Source organism: Solenopsis invicta, chromosome 11 (assembly GCF_016802725.1).
Source record: "Solenopsis invicta isolate M01_SB chromosome 11, UNIL_Sinv_3.0, whole genome shotgun sequence".
Lineage (NCBI taxonomy): Eukaryota > Metazoa > Arthropoda > Insecta > Hymenoptera > Formicidae > Solenopsis > Solenopsis invicta.
This window is the reverse complement of record NC_052674.1, coordinates 6,028,736-6,050,116: the sequence shown is the minus strand read 5'-3', so window position 1 is coordinate 6,050,116 and position 21,381 is coordinate 6,028,736. Positions and strand designations below refer to the sequence as shown.

The 21,381-nt window shown below is 36.0% G+C and overlaps 5 protein-coding genes across 11 annotated transcripts in view; 1 reads left to right on the top strand and 4 right to left on the bottom strand.

The window, feature by feature from the left end:
* Positions 1 to 364: 364 nt before the first annotated feature.
* LOC105200101 (F-box only protein 33) lies at positions 365 to 7,563 on the bottom strand. The gene is made up of 7 exons (XM_011167489.3): positions 6,963 to 7,563; positions 6,193 to 6,287; positions 5,924 to 6,121; positions 5,447 to 5,851; positions 4,694 to 4,942; positions 4,432 to 4,621; positions 365 to 4,218 (listed from the first exon to the last, which is right to left on the bottom strand). The coding sequence occupies exons 1-7, from the start codon at positions 7,371 to 7,373 to the stop codon at positions 4,087 to 4,089; spliced, it is 1,680 nt and encodes a 559-aa protein (XP_011165791.1). The 5' UTR covers positions 7,374 to 7,563; the 3' UTR covers positions 365 to 4,086.
* A 1,427-nt stretch (positions 7,564 to 8,990) lies between these two features.
* LOC105200102 lies at positions 8,991 to 11,895 on the top strand. The gene is made up of 3 exons (XM_039455044.1): positions 8,991 to 9,591; positions 11,009 to 11,118; positions 11,212 to 11,895. The coding sequence occupies exons 1-3, from the start codon at positions 9,250 to 9,252 to the stop codon at positions 11,375 to 11,377; spliced, it is 618 nt and encodes a 205-aa protein (XP_039310978.1). The 5' UTR covers positions 8,991 to 9,249; the 3' UTR covers positions 11,378 to 11,895.
* LOC105200103 lies at positions 11,883 to 15,337 on the bottom strand. Of its 4 annotated transcripts, none has more exons than XM_011167495.3 (6): positions 14,973 to 15,337; positions 14,678 to 14,899; positions 14,228 to 14,577; positions 12,921 to 13,244; positions 12,436 to 12,858; positions 11,883 to 12,368 (listed from the first exon to the last, which is right to left on the bottom strand). In XM_011167495.3, the coding sequence occupies exons 3-6, from the start codon at positions 14,552 to 14,554 to the stop codon at positions 12,150 to 12,152; spliced, it is 1,293 nt and encodes a 430-aa protein (XP_011165797.1). In that variant the 5' UTR covers positions 14,555 to 14,577; positions 14,678 to 14,899; positions 14,973 to 15,337; the 3' UTR covers positions 11,883 to 12,149. The 4 variants fall into 4 exon arrangements, with proteins under 4 accessions (XP_011165797.1, XP_011165794.1, XP_011165796.1 ...); XM_011167492.3 differs by having other exon boundaries at positions 14,678 to 14,895; XM_011167494.3 differs by having other exon boundaries at positions 14,978 to 15,337.
* Positions 15,338 to 16,195: 858 nt separating this feature from the next.
* On the bottom strand, positions 16,196 to 19,394 carry LOC105200105. The gene is made up of 4 exons (XM_011167498.3): positions 18,485 to 19,394; positions 17,942 to 18,265; positions 17,463 to 17,882; positions 16,196 to 17,218 (listed from the first exon to the last, which is right to left on the bottom strand). The coding sequence occupies exons 1-4, from the start codon at positions 18,788 to 18,790 to the stop codon at positions 17,000 to 17,002; spliced, it is 1,269 nt and encodes a 422-aa protein (XP_011165800.2). The 5' UTR covers positions 18,791 to 19,394; the 3' UTR covers positions 16,196 to 16,999.
* Positions 19,395 to 19,465: 71 nt separating this feature from the next.
* The window catches only part of LOC105200106 (proline-rich transmembrane protein 3), a 163,327-nt gene continuing 161,411 nt past the window's right edge, over positions 19,466 to 21,381 (bottom strand). For all 4 annotated transcript variants that reach the window (XM_026138637.2, XM_039455037.1, XM_039455038.1 and 1 more), the window contains one exon: positions 19,466 to 21,250. The gene's annotated coding sequence lies outside the window, so the exon portion shown is untranslated. The remainder of the gene's footprint in view (positions 21,251 to 21,381) is intronic.

The window sequence follows — 21,381 nt, the reverse complement described above, 5'->3', positions numbered from 1 at the left end:
AAAAGGAAGAAAAAAAGAAAAATAAACGTGCGTTGCAAACCCACGTAAAGCGCGCGATCAAGCTGGTCGGGTCGTTGAAGTCGTCGTCTGCTAGTTAGACCGGGTTATCTTGTCGAAAGACAGTCACTCTCTCTACTCTCACTCTCACGCTTTTCATTCTTTCTCGTGCTCTCTTTCGATCTGCTGCTGCTGCTGCGAATTCACGACGAACTCTTTCTCGGAGCGTCGGGGTCACTATGGCCCCCTTTTAAGTTTTCTCGAAAAAATCGTTGATCTTGCGCGTTTATACAAGTTCCACCAACGCCCGCGCGTGGATTTTCGATCCTCCACAGCCCTCTCTCTCTTTCTTTCTTTTTTTTCCTGATTTTTGTCTTCCTACTCTCTACCGACACTCGCCGATCTTCATCCACCCTCGAATACGCTTGTAAGATTTTCTACTTTATCACAGATGTTTTATTCTCGATTTTATAACGCCCTGTCTATGCCTACAGCTCACTCGGGTAACAATCGATCAGGGATCCTCGTGTCGTGTTCCCCGTGCTGTTCGCATACTATGCACGATTTACGCTTTCGACATACATTTCCCGTGTTGATTTCTCTCTCCCTCTTTGTCTCGCGTAGCCAACACATGTTACAATCACAGCTCTCGTCTCGCCATTTATGCGCAAGAAGACACGATCACACGCTAAGGCCTGCCTTAGTACAAAAATATACATTCGCTTCTTAAAAAATAGATCTTAGCATTCTGTACTGGCTAGCGTTCGTTTGATATTTTACAGTATTTTGATTCTTGGCAGGCTGTGCTTTAAGGGTTTAGTTTATAATATCGGCTTCTACGAGAACCGCCGTCGAGTGAGCTCTCTCAGGGCTTATTCCGATCTAAACGCTAGCTTGTGCACCATCCCTTTTGTTTTATTTCGCTTTCGCGACGCGCATATTCATAAATAACGTTCGCGTTCGCTCGATCGCAACAGCGAAGCGATTTAGACCAGGCCGAGGTGGAAAGCAACGTGGAAGGAGAGCCGCGCGTATCAAGCGCGGCGGAGAATACCGTGAGGAAAGACGGTTATTGTGTTCAACTTGGAACACACGTACACTTTTTTTTTCGATCGGATGTGCTTTCCGTCCTGCCTCTTCTTATGAATATGGCAACGCGCGGCGGCAACGTGCAGCCCGCTCGACTTGTGTTGTATACACCTCTTTCGGCAGGTTCAGTCTTATGTCTTATGTGGTTTTTGTCGTTATCACGCTAGTGACACGTGGTTACGTAGTTGCGTTGTGCCCGCGTCGAGCGGCTGCACGACCGCTTTTCTCTACACACGATATTACTTTATTACAGAGGACTCGCAGAGATGGTACTATCATATCACTTGATTTGTTTCTACGATTCGCGGATATCCGTTATTACATTCAAACGCTTATCATCTCGCTCCACGCTCTCGAAGAATTTCTCTTGATTTTTTCCTCTATTATCGCACGCTATTTAACTTGCTCTCGCGTAATTGTCGCATGGTTTTTGCTCTCACACTTTTCTCTCTCTCTCTCTCTCTCGCTCGTTTATCACACTCACACGCTGGGCACCGCGTCCCCGAATATAGTTTTACTTGCTTTTCTTCTTTTTCTTCTTCACGCGGAATTTCCGTTTGTTTGAAAGAAAAACGAGAAGAAACGTAAAATTACTTGGTAAAGTCTTTGTCCGCGTGGTATCGGCGGTCCACGGACGAGCGTTAGTTAGTCGATCACGTCCGCGTTCGTACGGTAATAGTTACGACTCTTGGAAACCCTTTAGTCGGTTCCTCTCGTTTCGCGTTACGACTTTCTTCCCTTTCTCTTTCGTCTGATGTAAAAATATACACGCGCGGAATACGAAATGAAAGGGCACGAGCGTGATATACCTTAGTAGTTTCTGGCCGCGTGGTCCTGGCAAATGTGGGGCGCGTGTGCACATACGTCCCGCACGTTCGCGAGGACGGCCGACCGCTATAAGGTGTTTAATCTGGTTATCTCTCTATGGTGGATGTCGCGTGACAGATTTCTCAGCGAATTTACCCTTATCCGCGACTCTCTCAGGTACATATTAAGGCCCGTTCATCTTGTATAACAGCTGTGGTCGTAAAGAAAGCTATGGTCGAACGTCGCTTTCCTTCCATCCTTCGCATTTTTATCTCCTCCATTCTTCTTTCTTTTGTGCTTCCCTTATCTCTCCTCTCTTTCCACTTTCTTCTCTTCCTCGTGTACATTTTCCGCACACGCAACTCCGCGTTGTTCGCGCGTGTATCCAGTGTATCTCGAACGCATGGAGAGATGTATGTACAGAAACCACATATAAAAACCAATATATGAATACATGTGTGACTACAAGTTACGATATACACGATAATGTAATATAATTATACAAGGGCTCGAAAAAAAGTAAACAACCTCTCGGAATAGTAACCTGTGTGTATATACGGCATATATGCGCGTGGTTGCATTTTGGTATTTTATCTTTGTTACGAATAGCGATTTCTCTCTTTCGCTCTCTTCCTCTCGCGCTTCCTTTCTCTCTTTTAAACACGCTCTCAGAATCGTCAGTTAATCGCACGACAGAAATAGATGCGCGCTGCGTCCGGTTGTTGACGTGTTTAAAGTTCGACAGATAATACAGTTATACATACATATACATACATATACGATTAGCGATTAATAACTCCGATTTTACAGATATACCTATATTCGTGTATTCGTCATCAGCGGTCGCTAAGAGCACGATATATATATTTCTCGTTCGATCGCTACTCGTTATCATCCTGTCGAAAGTTATACATGGACAGGCATGTGGATACATACCGAACGACTCTTTCACTTGTTTCGTTTTCGCTTTACGTACTTTATCGAGCGGACCGCATGCGCTCTTTCCGGTGTGCGCGCTATGTTAACATTTGTACAAATGCGTCCGATTGGTCTTGGTATTAAAAATAACCTCGGATCGCTGTATTCACTTCGTGCTCTATCTTTCTCTCTATTTTCTCCTTTGTCTTCAAGACTCTTTATGCTCCCGCGCCGCTCGTTCGACGAACTCTTCGCGAAGTCTTACTAGATATTTACTCTCGCACGTCATGCTCTTGGCGCTCGCTATCATCTAAACTTCCCAGAGAATTGGAAAAATATGTTGTTAAACGCATTTCTACTTACATACGTTTGGAATTTTGTTATTCTTTCCAGTGGAAGATCACGAGATCCAAATCTCCTTCTCTCTTTCTTTCTTTCTCTCTCTCTCTCTCTCTCTCTCTCTCTCCTATGTTGTACGATTTCTCTTTTTTTTTCTTTGCTGAAGAAATTATTCGTATTCTTGCTCCAGCTCCACTGCGCTTTGCATGCGCTTATCTCTTGCAAGATTCAGACACAGTCTTCTTACATTGCAATCTTGTTCTCAGCTAAGTCGTTCTAATATGCCGCTCTCTTTGACCAGAATAATAATTGTAGTTATATAAAATGTACTCTGTTTTTTTCTGGCAATATCGACTTAATAGGCGAGAGAGGCGATATATATATTATATATTAATATATCGCTCTTAATGCAGTAATGTACGTTTATGATCACACTCCTAACATCACTTTGTCAACATCAAAGCGCGATTCATGATTTTCCGTAAGGAGAAAACTATAGTGCATATAAATCACTTGAGAGATCATCCCTTAGTTGAAGAGATCGTCTCATTGTTTGCAAATGTGTTGTAATTTGCATCAGATATATCATCAAGTCGAAAGTAGATCTCTAGTTTGACTACAATTTTATCACATTCATATAATAACCGATAGAAGGATTGTAAACGAGGAGAAAGTTACGTGTGTGCGCGTTTATCTCTCTATATCTCTCATATATCGCACCCAGAAATTTTCAACTCGGAAAACGATAACGCCATTGACAACGAGATTTCGGACTTACAGTATTTTTCTGTTCGATGTTTCATCCTCGTTAAAAAAATCTTGTAGAAGAATAAAAGATATAATTTCATAACATTACTTCTGAGAATGTTGATGGCCCGAAGATTGGTTTTTAGATAATCACACTGGAGAGAGATTTTCCTTGGCTTCTGTTGAGAATTAGTTTTGATCACTGAGAACCAGCGGCATAATTACTTCTCTACTATCGCCTTTGAAAGGATCCCGTACCACCTTTGGTAGATCCGCGTTACTCAATAGCATCCAATGAGGACCCATTATATCTTGAATTTCCTAAATGTTGGAACAATTCATATTTTAAGAGTCTCTCGATGTCGCGATCGTTAAGAGACTCCTAGACGTTCAATATTATTGCACAATATTTAAATATTACACGTAAATTTATTGAGTTTATTTTAAATTATTTAAAAAAATATTGTATAATATTATTGAGCGTATAAGGGCCGCTTTATATCAGAAAATATTTTTGCCAACATGTATACTCACACGTCTGATATTTTCCGCTTCAGTCCACAATTCAGCTGTGATATCACATTCTGCGAATACCAACAATTTAAGAGTATTGCCTCTGAGACGTGCGATAGCCAACAGATTCTCTTGATAATATTTATGACCCAGGAACACCATTTTCATAAGTTTAGTACACTTCCACGCCACCAACACCAAAGAGTCTGGACTATAATGGGATTACTCACAGATTATACTCTCATCTGAAGAGAACATACCAAAGTGTAGAGAATTTTCTTACCTATTTGGATCATTTCGATCATACGTAGATGGTATATACTGCTTGCGATCTATCGAGTCTATCCATGTTAATGATTTCAGCGTTTGTGAATACCACATTGATAATTGATGTAGGGCTGCGATATTGACATCTTCACAGAACAAGACTTGTAAATGTGTTAGTGGCATGGCAGGACAAAATATATCAGTGTCCAAAACCTTGACGCCGGCATAAGAATGTATAAGATTTAGCCTGAGCTCACACTGCGGGCTGCAAACAAATATTTACATACGTCTTTTTTTTACCGAGACACTGGATGCTTTCCAATTGCAATATCCTTAACTACTTTCGTGCACACGGCGACACAAGTTGCGTTTCAATTGCCAATAATCGTCGACATAATACTATATATTTGTACTCAGCCCAAGAACTACTAATCAGCTGTGTAATGTTGTCTAGTGACAATTAAATAGTTACTAATAGAAGAAGCTATAAATGAGATTGAAACGATGAAAACGCAGTTTCTATCACTACCAGAAATTTAAAAAAGGCCAAGACTTGGGCATGGTATTGAAAAATAATTTTAACTCTATCCAAAAATGTGCACAATGCACATTTATTACACATTTTGTTCTAAATCATGTACATTTTACACTTTGTGCATTTTTGTGTACATATATGTGAAGATGTGTTAAGCAATGGGAAAGCAACTTTTTTCATAAACGCTAAAAATAATTTCAACTATCATTAGTGCGACAATTAACTCGAACTCACTTTTTCTGAACAAACATTTGCCAGGCCATATTTGTCGTTCCCAAATAATCCTCTCTCCAGCCATGTATATGAATCACAAGTCTCTGCATACATCCGTTATCTAACGCCTCCAACAATGTATCACTGACGTACTCGTAATCCAGAGTTAAGATAGACAATCTGATAAACGAATTAAAAATCGAGTTATCAAGCTCGTAGAAGTCATAATAATCAGGATCGTTCTTGATGGATGCCAGACTGAGGTGTGTTAAATGTTTGGAGTGATGAAGACGTAGAGGTTCCAAAATCATAGATAAATCCACTATCAGCTCTTCCCTGCATCCCAGACTTAGGGTCTCCAGGCAATTAGAGGTTTCAATAATATTTACTATGGATTTCACTATCGATGTGGAGCTTTTGTAGTTACTGAAAGGCAAAGGATTCAAACTGTTGTATGTAACGAGAAAGTGACACAAGATAAGATCAATTTATCTGTACCTGTCAAACTCGTTGTCGAAAAAACAATCATAAGTATGTTTATCACTATGGAATTCCAAGAACAATTTTCTCAATTGTCTATTGCGACCTAATTTCTTCAAGAGCCTGTACGTCTCACCTATGCAATTGATGTATCTAGGCTTATCCCAACGAATCGTAGCTTCATGTACACTCAAGGCAAATCGATTTGTCAAGAATCTATAACAGACATGCTATGTACAATACTTATAATGAGTCTGTAAACAGATTAGAAGTCTGGCTTTACGAACCGAACCCATGAAACGCTGTCTTCATCTCTGAACACAAAAGTGATTTTTTTCCAGAAATTTGGGTGAAACAAAGTGCTTCTCCAATTCTTGCACACCTATGGAAATTGAATGACAAACCCACTGAATAAATTTTTTATTAACTAAGCATGAAAGTTAGTAAATCACATTGATATAATATTTCAATTAAAGAGATTAAAGAGATATTGAATATTGCACATAAGCTGTCCAACCATCATTTTTACTTGCGATATAAAATATTGTTTACAGAAATTAAATCACATGTAACAACTTTGAAACTTATCGTACTACGGAGGATCTAATCTTTATATGTTGACATGACAACTTGATTTATCACTGTAAATGATCTGTTAGCATCTCAGCCACCAGTACACCCGTTCCTTTGTCGCTCGATACAACAATGAGAAGAGAATGTACAAAGTAGCGATTTCCCTTCTCTCGCACACACGCATATACGATAACGTTTGTAAATCAAACTTTTATTCATGCAAATAACGGTCGAGAAAGCATGTGTGCAAACGAGAGAGACAAAGAGAAAGATAGTAACGAACTCTCAACGGTATACATTCCGTCGCAAAAAAATATTCTTGCGATTGACGCGACGAACGGCTTTATCGGCCGCACAATGTCAGGTCAGTTTACAGCGCAAACGATCGTGAAGAAAAGCAAAACAAGAGGCAAGACCCGGACATACAGGCACGCATTCTGTCTTTCTCTCTCTCTCTCCCTCTCTCTTACATTCTTTTGTATACCTGGGAGGCTCTTATTCTGGTTTCGTGCGGCAAATACGAGAATATCTCCTGCAGGATAACGGTGGGCAGATTGCTCCAGGACAGGCCGTGGTCCTCTTGCGCCATTTCCAACGTGCGACAAACGGCAGGTTTGCAGGACGAACAGCTGTTCGCCGCACACAGCATCGACAGCTGTCCCTCGCACTTCCTCGACGTCGCTACCTTCTCCGTCGCGCCCACGTCCCCGTTCCCCGACGCCGCCGTCGCGACGGCGCCGCTCGTCGCCGTCATCGTCGCCCTGAACCTCTCCAATCGTACATCGAACGTGTCGTCGCAGGCGCGCATCATGTTCAGCCAGCCTGTCGGCCAGAGTCGCGAGCCATCCGCTACTCCGCCGTTCAACCTGCCGTCGATCGTGGCCGAGACGGGCATATATGTATACGCATATATATGCGTACGCGAGCCGATGTGTGCACGCACCGAACTCGCGATCGCGACTTCCCAGTAAACGCGAACTCACACCCGCACGTAAGTCCGCTCGCCTCGCTCGCCTCGCTCGCGCAACCCAACTGTCGCTCGCGACCTCTCTTCTCCTCTCTTCTCCTCTCGTCCTCACCCCGTCCTCACGTCTCGCGCGTCTGCTCGCGATGCGCTTGTCGTTCTGCCCGTTCTGCCCGTCAGGCCGAATCGCGCGCGCATGAGGTTTGTTCGCGTTGCTCGAAATCCTCGCTCGCACTTTTTGCACTTGAATCGAGACAAATATATATTCGAGCGTAGGAAAGAGAGAGAGACAACAAAGATACCGAGTGCAAAAAGTGCGAGCAATGTGAACAGACCTACCTGCATGTATACATCAATGTTTATATCGATAGTATATATATATATATATATATACACACTTGAAGCAGGACCGTCGCGTTTTGATCGGCCCCCGGGTCAATCTCCATTGACAATTATTTACGAGAAAGCGTGTCAGCGATAAGAAACCAGAGAATGTGAGAAAAGAGCCGAGAAGAAAGTAGAGATGAAAAATTCGCGAAATCATTAAGAGCCGATTGTCGAAACTCTGCGGAAATCTTTGGGAAAAAATTTAGAATATTATTAAGTTTCTAAAGGCAAGAAGTCCAATTTTATGAGGGTCATAAATTCCATATCTTCTTTAAAAAGAACTTCGAACTTATATCCAGGTTAGGTTTTCTCTGGTTAAAAATAACAACGAGATATCGTTGACGATAGCACCATATCTGCGCTAATGATCGCCGATGAGGTCACGCGATTAACGTGATTAGCTTGACAACTGTTACATTCGTTTGTAAAAAAAAAAGAAAAAACAGAACTTGATAAACAAACAAAAACAATGTTTTGTAATTTTATTCTGTAAGGTTAAATCCAAAAATAATATATGGATATGATAATATATTCGAATTCGACATGATCGTAAATAGTGCATTTCATATTTCAATTCATTTCAGTTCATTTGAATTCAAAAATACTCTGGAACTCTAAAGCGCGAACTTGAATAAATTAAAATAAATTGTAATTTTTAATTCATTTGAATTTATTTTTGTTTGCCGAAATAGATATTGCTTGATAAAGTGATTGACGGGGTTTAAGGAAAAAAACAAGAGTGACGCGTAATCGACGCGTGTAATGTAGGAAATCAAAACAGCGATATGATTTTAGTCGATCTTGACTTTTTTAAATTAAAATTTATATTACGCAGAATTTAATTCTCAAGGAAATAACGTTCGACCAAATTTTACCATGTTATGTAAATTATGAACGAACACTAGTTAGAACAAAATTACATTTTTTCCATGTAAACATCAACATCGATTTATTAATATCAGTAATTAATAGATATGTCTATTTAACCAATATCCCGTTATCATTCGTAGCATACGCACGCTCAGTATATACACACGCGTACATATACACGCATATACTTGCAGTTCGAGTCTGTTGACAAGTTTAAAACGTGCGGGGTGGGTTTGCAATTTTTTTTTTAACCCACGCGACGCATAACATGTGCGTGCGCGGGCGTCGCACACACGCGCGCGCGCGCGCGCGAGGACGACACGGACCTGTCCGAAGATCCCGAAGACCGCCTCGCCGCGGAAGTCGGAACAGCTGGTCCGGGAGGAAGCGTGGCGAGGAGCACGGAGGACGTATAGTTGTGCGCGCCGGGCGGCGAGCAACATGGAGAACGCGTTGAAACGTCGGACTGTCGCGTCGTAAATCGCGAGCAGAAGCTGGTGTCGTCATCGTCGTTGTTGCCGTTGCCGCACCGCTTAAATGACACGGCACGATGACGCGGTCGAAGATCCAGAAGCTGAAGTTCTTCATATTCCTGCTGATCTTCCTGCTGGCGCAGACGGCGGTTTGCGATGGAAGTTTTCGGGAAAAGAGGGACGCGCTGACAGACGTGAACGGGAAGAATGCTTCCCCCATCGCGAACGGGAACGCGGATGGGACGAATGAGAAGCTCATTAATAAGGATGGTCAGAAAAACGCGCCCGGGTCGCAACTCGCTGACTCGAAGAAGCCGGTGGTCGACGGCAACAGGACGCACGACGTAACCTCGAAGCCGTTGCCGCCGGACATCGCCGTCGCGAATAAAACTGCGCACAACGTGGACACATCCAATGAGGTTCGTATGTTCGACAGGCCTCGATTCTGTAAGCAGCGACCACGATTTTATTTTCCTAACATTAATAAACACAGCTGGTATCTCAGAATCTGAGGAGATATACATCTGGAAAGATTGCTTTATCCTCTTGGCATTTTATATACATAGTAATGATTTTTATATTCTAAAATCTCTATAAAGTTCTATAAAATCTTTATGTTTTTTTTTAATTAAACTTTTAAAATATTTTGGAATATTTATGTCAAATGTGATCTTACATGAGAAGACAAAGGACAGAGATGTAGAATAAAATTTTTCTACACGATAATGCTTTAAGGAGAGAAATTTATTCTATATTTTTAAATGGTCTTCTCATATGTAATTTTAGAATAAAACTTTATTATAAGCAATAAAAGCAACTTTTTGCTAACCTAAAACATACACATTTCTTATATCCTGAATTTCTGAGAACAAGAATTGCTTCCTTTCATTTTATTTTTGTTCTAAATTAGGATTAGAGGTGGAACTTTTTTGCATAATGCTGCTATGATAAGTGCATCATAAGGTCAGTGAGTGGAAAAACTTAATTAGCTTATTATATACCTGGAATGGTTTTTGTTATCATTTACTATATCAGTGTTCAATGAAAAAGCTTTAAGATAGCTTGTATTTTTGATTGTATTAAAATAGTCAATTCTAATTATAATGTATAGTATGTGCATAATTGCAGTATGTTACTAATGCCAGTATGTCTATTATGCTGCATTGATGTATCAATTAAATATGATTATATTAATAGAAATGATTATATTAGTAGATATAATATTAATAGATATTAGTATTTTTTACATTTACTGTTACAGACAGAATGTATTTGCAAAATTTTGTACAATTTATATATCTGATGAAATGTCTGACCACATATCCCTTAGGTTCTGCCTAAAATAAAGAAATATTAGATATTAGGAAGAAGAATTAAAATTCTAGAATCAGTTTTTTAATGAATATTAAATATAACAGACAATGGATATGAATAAGATGTAAAATATAAATGTGCCTTACAAAATACAATATAACTTATTACTTGTTTATAGTATTCAGTGAGGCAACTGATTCTAAAATTTTTATTTTTACTTCTAATATTTAGTATTTCTCTATTATACGCAGAATCTTAGGAATCTTGATTAATGTAAATTCTAATCCATAAACAGTGCCTCATATATTGCACGTAAAATTGAATTGGACATTTAAAAAATTATAAAAAAAATATAGAACAATTTTTGTCAAAACTGAGATATTAGGAGATTCAAAATCAGACGAAGAATTTCCTCCAAAAATTACTTGTGTATTTTCATCAAATAACCTATTCAATTGTATTGCTACTTCGACTTATTCTCATATCATGTCTTGTTATTGATTTTGGCATTTAATTCAACAGTCCAACGAGGGCCACACGTCCTTCAACACTGGTGCTCTTGTGCGTGGTTTCTTAGTCTTCGTGGGACTAAGCATCCTTGTCATGGCCTACATCGTGTTCCGTAGCTTTAGGTGTGTTTTAACAGATAACAGTATCATAGATATCTCTTCTAGTGTACGATGGATTAATAATTTAATGGTCTTGTATTTTTTTGTTATTGGCAGGTTAAGTAAGACACGCGCCCAATTGGTTCGAAAATACGGTGTCCTCACGCACAGGCAGGACGTTGAGATGCGACCGCTGCCACTGGAGGAGGAGGACGACGAGGACACAACTGTTTTCGATGCGAGTAACGTTGTAACGATCAACGCTCAGCATCAAAACGCATAAACGTGTACCATAGTGAAACACACTGTCATGTTATTATATATATATATATATATATATATATATATATATATATACGTCATCCATGTAATGTTCTGGACATCATGTGATTTTAATAACATCCGACTAACTTTATCGCAATCTCTGAAGGTAGGTACACAAGAGGACTATCAATTGTGAGACAGATTAAGACATTTTTCAATGATCTTAAAAAGTTATTTGCTTTGCGCAAGATTATTAACATCAAATATGCATCCATGATGCACTTATCATTAACGTATTGTGCTTGTTAGCGATAGATGTACTTTTCCTAAAAAAAAACAAGCAAAAACAGAAAAAAATTCAAAATATTTCTACCAACACTCTCCACCCTGTTAATATTGCTATGTGATAACACAAAATTTTAGATATATATCAACTGCGAGCTAATGAGAAAAAAATGGGTGGTTGTATCTCTACTCTTATACAGATTATATTTTAATTATAATCTACGTTGTTATAATTAAAATTATACAAAAAGATTGTCTATATTTTATTTAATTCTTCACATTTTTAATAAAATTTGTGCATAAAATTCTATTCTAAATATGTTGGCTAATTATACACATGTGTATATACACACGTAAACTGTGAATGAAAAAATATCACATTAAAATATATTTAAAATGCCGATCAATGATACTATTTTAATACATATCATTATTTCGTTAAAATGACAATCATATTTAATAATTTTCTATAACGATGCAAAAGATTGATTACGTATTTTTTACTATCATAAATATCCATTTTCAACTGCATGAACGATTACGTCTGCTAATCTTTGCCTCCCACTGGATGATTCAATCTTAGATAATGTCCAAACATCAGCAATGTTTACTGCCTCGTTGCCCTTGATAATGGCATCCAAATCAAATGACTGAGATGGGGCCAATAAACAAAATGGAATAGCTTCAAGAGAGAATATTAATCCAAGCTTGAAGTTCTGTTTCACCTACAATTGATATCAATATTAGTTACAATTCTCTTTTAAAATTTTGAACACAAAATAGATATTTTACATCTTTCATAAATAAATCCCACGAATAAATCTTTTCCGGCTCAGATCCAAGAGATTTGATGGCGTTGCTCAATTCAGAATGATAAATCTTCAATATATCATCAAAATACTGATCTCGAAATGCTTTCAAGGTGCAAGAATAAATTAAAAACGACAGATCCGTGATAGGACTAGCATAACGTGCAAGCTGAAAATCCAACAATAATGCCTCTTTTTTATTTTGCTCAGTATTTCGGACTAGAAAGTTCGGAGCCCAGCAATCACCCGCGGCTATAACACTCGTCGGAGCATCTTTCTTTGTAATACATAATTTTGAGCCCTCTTCGTAGAGTGTACCAAATTCATAGGAATTGAATTGCTTTATAGCTTTACTGTTGGGATATTCCGTCGTTAATGCATGTTTAGCTATATCCACTAGTAGTTTCTGCAAAAACAAAGTTACTTCATTAATAATTTCATTAAAATGCAACGTGTAATATCACTTACGTGGAATCTTTGATACCAATCCCAGTGATGATCACCAAAGTAGGTTTCCTTCAAATAGCCTATAATTTCTGTGAACTCTTCTTTCTTTTGGTCCTTGTATGCAAATGAAATTGCGTGAAATTTCGCGAGGGTTTCTAAGATCACGGTACATTCTTCCCAGTCCATACAGTCTTGTCTGGATGCAGGTCCAAATCCTAGGGGAGAGACGTCTTCCAAAACGATGAAATCATTTTCACCATCCATGTAAGAAGCAAAGTAACGCGGTATGCGCAGCATACATTCTTGTTTTTTCTCTGCTAAGAATTTTGCAATCTTCGGGACAATCTAAAATGACATTTATTTGAGACTTTTTGCTTGATTGGATAATATGAATAAATTATATATGATATAAATTATAATTAGATCATATAACTAGAATATCTACAAAGAAAAAAATTAATATCAAATCAACTATCATTGTCTCATATATATAAAAATATAAAATCTTTTTTAAAGAGTATGAAGAATTTTAAATTTTAGCAAAAAAATATTTTTTTATTTTAAGATTAATTTTTATATTGTTATTTTTACTTTAGTAGTCATTTAACACCACAATATGATTATTTTGACAAAGTATTTAAACAATTGCAATTCTTGATTTGTTTCTTATCCAATATTTTTTCCTCAATTCATGAAAATTATTTTTTAATGAAAATGAGTATGTATTTTTCTTGCTAAAACTAAACAAAATTTCCTCACGTATAAGCAAGCTATGTTTATTTAAAATCTTAAAATTCTTCAAAGAATTTACATTCTTATATATCACATAATTATTGTGACACTAATTTTTTTCTGTGCATTTTTTTCACAACCCAGCAAACGAAAATAAATTGAAAATTGAAAAATAAATAGTTCAAATGTTAAATAAATATTAAATAAACATAATTTTACAGATAAAAAATAACTAAAAATAACATTAAATAAATATTAAGTACACATTTAAAAAATGTTTTCTAAAATTATTTTTCTTAATGAATAATTCGTGAAAAATAAACTTAAACAATATTAAATAAATGTTTGAAAAATATTTTTAAGAAATCATTATTTTAAATGAATTTCAATGAAAAAAAAATTAAATGTTAAATATTTTTTTTCGAAATGAGTTGAGGAAATAAATATTAATGAAAAACGAACATTTAAAGAACATTGTCTGCTGTTTGAGTCAAATAAATTAAAATGAATTACAATTTTCAATTCATTTGAATTTATTTTCGTTCGCTGGGAAGATACATTCTTAATTACGTGAAAAAGGTTTCATATATTCTTACCTTTGTGTAGAACATGATTTCGTTACTAAAAAATTCTGCGCTTCTGAAAGACTTTCGTCTTCCAATATTTTTGGGAATCGACTTTACAAAGATGTTAACTTGCACTTCCTGTTCCGGACTGCCGTCCACAATACCGTACAGTTTACCCTTGTTAGCAGTCGACAGGTAGCTGTCACCCTTGGTAAATCCCTCGTCATCAAAATTCCAGTCTGTCAGCTGCACCTTCTTCCCGTTGTATGCTTTGCAGAGGACGTCTGCCAGCACCTCTTCCGTAAACTTGTCATTCACGTAGTCGCTCAAGTTAACACGATTCTTCATTTGACTCATGATTTCCTCTACTTTCGTATTCGCTAATAAATTTGTTGTAATGATTTGAAATTCGACAATACTTTTAAAATACTGAGATTTAATCGAGATTACTAAATACTACAATATTACTAAAATCAATACCTCCAATAATTAAAAAAATTTTTATGGCTTTTTATATCAATGCATGCGTCGATTACAATCCAGTTTTCTGATATCCTTCTCGTTAAAATTAAAGAAGGTAACAAGTGCGAGGGCGACAGTGAAATATTGGGTTGACGAAACCTGTGCGGTTTATATGATATAGCTGTTATCTCACCGGGCGTGATTTATTATACGATTTTGAGATCCTTTTTAAACACCTGTCTTTGTGATAAAAGCAATCTATAATTTACACCCATAAACATCTTATCATTTCGTAATAAATTTAAACTTCTACCGCACAATTATCGATGGCACATTTGCATGCTCACACGCGTACAAAATAATTTGTTCTCCTCTCCAGGGACGAAGGGGAAAAAGAATGGTCGTTCTCTTCACGTGAATGTATATACTTATTAACTCAGAATAAAAAGGCGCCTATGTTCGCTTGGTGATGATTATTACTGATGCCGTAATCGCACGTGAGTGATTCTCACATTCCTAGTGCGTCGATTTGCCACGTATGACGGGATTTTCCATTGTTAAGCCGATCGGAGAGAGAGCTGTCAGTCGAGCTCGTGTGGAGGGGACGAGTTAAATGGTGCGAGACCACGTGGGGGAGATAGGATTGAATCCCATGAACTTCGCGTGCCCATCCTTCTCCATTGGCGTTGTAAACACTACCAATATTCACTGCCAGTACTAAAAATCTACAGTTAACGTTACGTATACTATAGATTCAGTACTGAGTCATTGGCAATGAATATTGTGAGACACGAACGTTGTAGATTGTGCGCAGCATAGACGTATGCAGCATTTTTTCCGAGGGGGTCGTAGTAAATCTGTTATAACAATCATAAACAATTTTTCACATTAATGAATTGGCTATTTTAGAGTTTAGAATGTCCCTTTGTTCCTGATTTTTAATAGAAAAAAATATTGGGTTTTGTAAATAACTTATAATTTTTTTTCCAAAAAAGTACATTAAGTAGAATACTATTATTAAAAAAACCAAGTGCATAGTTCTGTAATATTGCTATTGCTATTATTGTATATACATAATATTCATGATCATTTTCCTAGGAAAAGAATTAAAAAAGATTCAGAAGAGAATATGGGAAAATTTCCTGTATAAAGAAAGACGTTGCTAATATTATTAAATATGTGATAATAAAGTTAAAATAATAAGAAAAAAAGAATGATGAATAAGGCAAAGATCATGCAATAAAATTTACAAAATTAAAGAATTTTTTTTTAAGGATTTAATACATCTTTAATGCTTTATGTGACAATAAAATTTATTCAAATGTCGTATTTTTTCATAATTAAAAATTAAAAAAATTTCAGGGAGGGGGATTTGAACTCCAATATACGCTCATGGTACGTTTATGCCATCGATCCGCGAAACATAACCTTACATATTGCTGGAGAAAGCGAGAGAACTCTTTGTTAGAAAATTTCGTTTAAAAGGATTGATAAGAGACATGTATGTAATGATTGTAAAAACTTATGAATAATCTTCTTTTTTTCGAATTATTTTATTCTTTGGAATAAAAAATCGAATTAACTTTATTCTAAGGCCGTTATCGAAACCATTAATGATGTATAAATATTTATACACCAGCAAGACAATCTGGCTTCTATTGACTTTTCTTCCACCATGATATTGCACATTTTCTTGATGCTGATAAGGGAGTGCTCCAAATTTTGATAAATCACGGAATGTACAGATATATCGCCGTCAATATTAAACTATGAAAATTTATAAGGGAATTTTTTAATTCATTGATTGATCAGTTGCATTGTGCAGCTTTTGCAGAGCAAAATTGCATTTGCGCATATAATGCGTTTGATTAATAGATGAATTAAAAAACTTCGCTTTCTAAACATAGCGTTTCTAAAAAACTTAAAAATTTACAATAAATTTTACCTTGAAATAGAAAAAAAACAATGAGAGATTGCCCACTAGAAATACATTGAGTAAGCATTGTTTTTAATCTGATTGTATGCAAGCATTGTAATGCAGTTATTGCATTTTTTAAATTCAAAATTGATGATATTATAAAATAATAAAAACATTTCAAAAGAGAAATGCATTGTTGATCTAAGAATTTAATTAATACTTAAGAAACACCCATGTACAAGAATTTTCTAAAAGAATTAAAAAAAAGTTTTATCTATTTGGCTAATGTAGATTACTTAATTCTATTGTGAGTATCACAAAAATTACTTTGAATTGTATTTGACTACAATTCAAAATTCATTTATAATTATTTTAATTATTTCCTCGCGGACGAGGACCTTACAACAAAATTTTTCCGCGCATCATATGTATCCTTTCTCAACAGCGTGAACTATTACATCCGCTATTCTTTGTCTTCCGCTTGTTGTTTCAATACAAGGTATTGTCACTACATCACTCATGTTTATTGCCTCGTCGCCTTCAACAATATTTTCTAAGGTGAATGATTCGGATACCTCCATCAGGCATAGTGGGATAGCGTCAAGCGAACCGACCACACCATATACGAATTGCTCCTGCACCTGCAATCAACATTAACGTTAATATAGGGTTGGGAATTAACACGTTAACTTGTAACACCGTTTTATTTTTATATAGATAATTTTAAGTTATTTAAGTGCAATACTAATCAATAGACTTTCGAATTGAACTGGTCAAATATCGACAACTGGATGCTTAATAATGCGTTATTTTTTATGTTTCCAACTTTGCGTCAATATTATAGTATAATCTCTCTTTAGAAAAACTGAAACGAACTTCTCTCACCTCTTTCATAAACAAATCCCACGGATAAAGCTTTTCTGGATCGGATCCAAGCAATTTAATAGCATTGCCCAGTTCGGAATGATAAAATTTTAATAGGTCGTCGAAATGTTGATCACGAAATGACTTAAGTGTGCAAGCGTAAATTAGAAACGACAGATCTGTGACAGGGCTTGCACAACGTGCGAGCTGAAAGTCAAGCATCAACGCTTGCTTTTGATTTTGCCCAATGTTGCGGAATAAGAAATTTTGAGCCCAGCAATCGCCCTCGACTACGACGGACGTAGAAGCGTCTCTTCTCTTACATAATTCTGTGCACTTATCGAAGAGATCCCTGACTTTGTAAGAATTGTACTGTTTTTCAGCCTTGCTATCAGGATATTCGGTAGCTAATGCATGTTTAATCACAACTTGCATTTTTTCCTACAAAAAGGTCACTTCAATTGGAGGAAAACTAATTTTAACATTTTGCTGTTACTTACGTGAAACCCTTTGTACCAGTCCCAGTATTCACGGCTGAACATGGTTTCTTTTAAAGACTCTGTCATTTGTGCGAACTCTTCCTTTTTTTGATCTTTATATGCAAATGAAATCGCGTGAAACGCGGACACTGTTTTTAAAATAGCTGAACATTCTGCCCAGTCCAGGCAGTTCTGTCGCGATATGTTGTGAAATCCTAAACAAGAAACATCTTCCAAGACTAGAAAACCGTTTTCACTATCTGTAGAGGAGATTATATAACGTGGTATACATAACAGATCACTTTGTTCCTTTTCCGCTAGGAAGTTTTCAAATTTGGAGATAATCTGCAATAATTAAAAGATTAGAGAATGGTTCGTTTGATTGGCAAGATGAATCATACAACTTTTTCAAACGCATCTGTACAAGACTAGTGGAATATAGAAGAATTCTAGCATTAAGCAAATCAGCTACAGTTGAAAATTTAAAACAATAATGTAACAAATCCAAACTGTTAAATTTTTCTTATGTGTCACAAAAGTCTAAATATCCATCTATAAATTTACCTGCGTATAAAAAGCGATTTCATTATAGAAGAAATCTGCACATCTGAGAGTCTTTCTTGTTCCAGCATTCTTTGGCATCGACTTTACGACAATATTTGCTTGCACTTGTTGCTTCGGATCGCCATCGATAATACCATTCACTTTGCCCCTATAGATATTTGACAAATAATTGTCGCCCTTAGCAGATCCCTCATTAAATCTCCAATCTGTCAGTTGCACTTTTTTCCCATTGCTTACTTTAGAGAGAATACTCATTAGCACTTCTTCCGTGAACTTATTATTCACTTCGCTTAATGTAGCACACATTTTTTTTAAATATATATATTTTTTTTATTATATAAGCATCAATCGATATAATTTACTAATATTTTACAAAATTTACTAATATCTTATTAAATATTTTATTTAATTTATTTAATACGAAATATTGATACCGCAAATGAGTTAGCAAATTGTAATCGACACTACATTAATGTTGCAACTGTGAATGTGCTTTATATAACTTATCTCTCTCAATACGCTACGCTTATCAGAGGTTGATAAAGATGCAGACGTAAAACATTAGACAAATCAAAGTAGAACGCTGTGTTCTTGTAATTTATAGCTATAAACATGTTATAAAAAATCTGTTGGTAAAAAACACATAAAATATTTATTAAAAAAAATATATGATAATATTTATAACCTTTTTGTTTATTAATATACTTTACTATTACTTTTAATATAAAAATTTTGATAATTAAAATGTAAATCTCATACAATATACTTACCAAAGACAAATTTTAGTAGATTTCTGAAAGAAATTGAAATCATTTTGATATCATTGTCGTCGTTTTATAAAATTAAATAAAAATGTAAAATTTGTTATTATTCTCTGAAAAAATAAAATAACATTTTTCAAAGAAAAAAATTAAAGACTAAAATGGAGAATGAAAATGGAAAGAAATGGTATAATAAAACACAAAATCATATAAATATGTATACATACGTAACTAACACATTATATTTATATATTACAATATAAAATTTGTTTATAGGAAACCTAAATTCGGAAACATTTTTGCGTAATGCGTGTCGGATTATGAATTCTGACAGCACACTCTTGTCAAATTTATCTAAATATTATGCTATCCCGTGATAAATTAATAATATGTGAACACAACAACCTGTAAAGGTGTATTTCAACTAAAATTCTTTAAAAAAAATGTAAAAATCAAGAGTATGTTTCATGTACATCCAATGAATCTAGAATGACTAAAATCTCGTTTGAAAGTAAGATAAACGTAAGACTTCGCAAAAAAGCTTTTATTTACATTTGTTCCGTTTCGTTTAGCGCCTAGATAAATTTATAATTGCAATAAAATCCCACACAAATCGATCGCGCACTCTCACTGATCACTTGTTGTGGAATGTTTCACATAATAAATACAGCTTCTGACATAAATAAAAATACAAGTCTTGCATCCATTTTTATACAACCAAGAGATGTATAAATTCCAATGTGTCGAATAGAATCCAATCGGATTCTATCGTAACAGTAAATTCACTCACGACGAGCCCGTATACCTTATTTACAATGTCCATATATAAACATATACATTGCGACCTATCGATATACGAAGTGAAAGGTAAAAAGTACTATTTTGTACCTTAGAATCTGAGAAATAAAGTAAAATGCTGGCCTGTGTGTGTGTGTGACGTTAAATCGCACTTATGTCGTCTATTCTAAATCGGTAATAGTATTTTTTTTACGTCTTTCTTATTCTCCTTCAATTTATTAAATGTAAACCTGTTGACATTAGTCGCGTCTTGCCTAACTTAACGGCTAAACTTAACGTAACCCGCAATTCTTAATCTAGTCTTAGCCGCTAACTAAATCGTACAATTGGACTGAGTGATAAATTATCATCGACTGTACAAACATCGCTTTCAGCTTGACACAATCATATCCTAATCTCGGAATACCTGAATGAGAATCGTAATTGTTTTCCCCAGTTGTGTGTTTGGACCTCGCGTATAATTTTTGTAAAAAATATACTTCCTGCTGATCGCAAAAAGCTGATTTTATGTCGAATTTCCATCATAGCGGTAAATTGAAAGAAGAACGAGTCATCAATTGAATAGATTACTGAAATGCTTTAATGTATGTACGACTATATAAAATAATGAATCTATACGGTTATAAAAACTTCTCTGGAGCAATATAAAACGCCGAAGTCTTCTATAATATAGCAGCGAATAAATAGCAATGTGTTTGCTAAAATACGTCGGAATTCCTTGTGTGATATTAGAACCGATTTAAAATCATTTGTTCTTCCGATACGTTCCACAGCCGTGTTCGGTACTAACAGTGAACATAAAACCGAGCGAGAAGCGTTTTCCTATATATTTCAGTGAGACACATTATTTCTTTATTTTTTTCAATCACATGAATCTTAATAAGTACCAAGTGCCTAATATAAGATCAAGTTTCGATATACCCTGAACTACCCACATATAGGTAGAGGAACCCCAAACGAGTTCGCCGTATACTTTTACTCGCTTATCGAGGATCAAAATAAATATGTATAGATATCGTACGGCAGAGGCTTGGCTCGGACGTCGATGCGAAGCGGGAGAGCAGGAATGGCAATTAGGTTTTGTCTATACACAGGACATATCTTACATAGAGTACGAGATAAAATTAGTTTAGACCGAAGTTTGCGAGGGCGACGATTCTCGCGGGTATCGATACATCCCATGTCTCATCGACGGCGATCGTTACGTCTGCAACAAAAGAACACCAATTATAGTAAAGATGATCGATTCAAAATTATTTTATTAAATATAATTTTATTTATTATTTATATTTTTTAGACGCGCATCTCATGTAAAAAATAATACATTTTAAAAATGAA

Excerpts from the sequence above, each read along its gene's own strand:
- LOC105200105 (XM_011167498.3), bottom strand. The coding sequence starts at position 18,790 with ATGTGTGCTACATTAAGCGAAGTGAATAATAAGTTCACGGAAGAAGTG. Across the intron at positions 17,883-17,941 it reads ACTGGTACAAAGGGTTTCAC|GAAAAAATGCAAGTTGTGAT; the intron begins GTAAGTAACAGC and ends ACCTTTTTGTAG. Across the intron at positions 17,219-17,462 it reads GGGATTTGTTTATGAAAGAG|GTGCAGGAGCAATTCGTATA; the intron begins GTGAGAGAAGTT and ends TGTTGATTGCAG.
- LOC105200102 (XM_039455044.1), top strand. The coding sequence starts at position 9,250 with ATGACGCGGTCGAAGATCCAGAAGCTGAAGTTCTTCATATTCCTGCTG. Across the intron at positions 9,592-11,008 it reads ACGTGGACACATCCAATGAG|TCCAACGAGGGCCACACGTC; the intron begins GTTCGTATGTTC and ends TTAATTCAACAG. Across the intron at positions 11,119-11,211 it reads ATCGTGTTCCGTAGCTTTAG|GTTAAGTAAGACACGCGCCC; the intron begins GTGTGTTTTAAC and ends TGTTATTGGCAG.
- LOC105200101 (XM_011167489.3), bottom strand. The coding sequence starts at position 7,373 with ATGCCCGTCTCGGCCACGATCGACGGCAGGTTGAACGGCGGAGTAGCG. Across the intron at positions 6,288-6,962 it reads CCAGAATAAGAGCCTCCCAG|GTGTGCAAGAATTGGAGAAG; the intron begins GTATACAAAAGA and ends CAATTTCCATAG. Across the intron at positions 4,622-4,693 it reads GATCGAAATGATCCAAATAG|TCCAGACTCTTTGGTGTTGG; the intron begins GTAAGAAAATTC and ends ATCCCATTATAG.
- LOC105200103 (XM_011167495.3), bottom strand. The coding sequence starts at position 14,554 with ATGAGTCAAATGAAGAATCGTGTTAACTTGAGCGACTACGTGAATGAC. Across the intron at positions 12,859-12,920 it reads ATTGGTATCAAAGATTCCAC|AAACTACTAGTGGATATAGC; the intron begins GTAAGTGATATT and ends TTGTTTTTGCAG. Across the intron at positions 12,369-12,435 it reads GGGATTTATTTATGAAAGAT|GTGAAACAGAACTTCAAGCT; the intron begins GTAAAATATCTA and ends TATCAATTGTAG.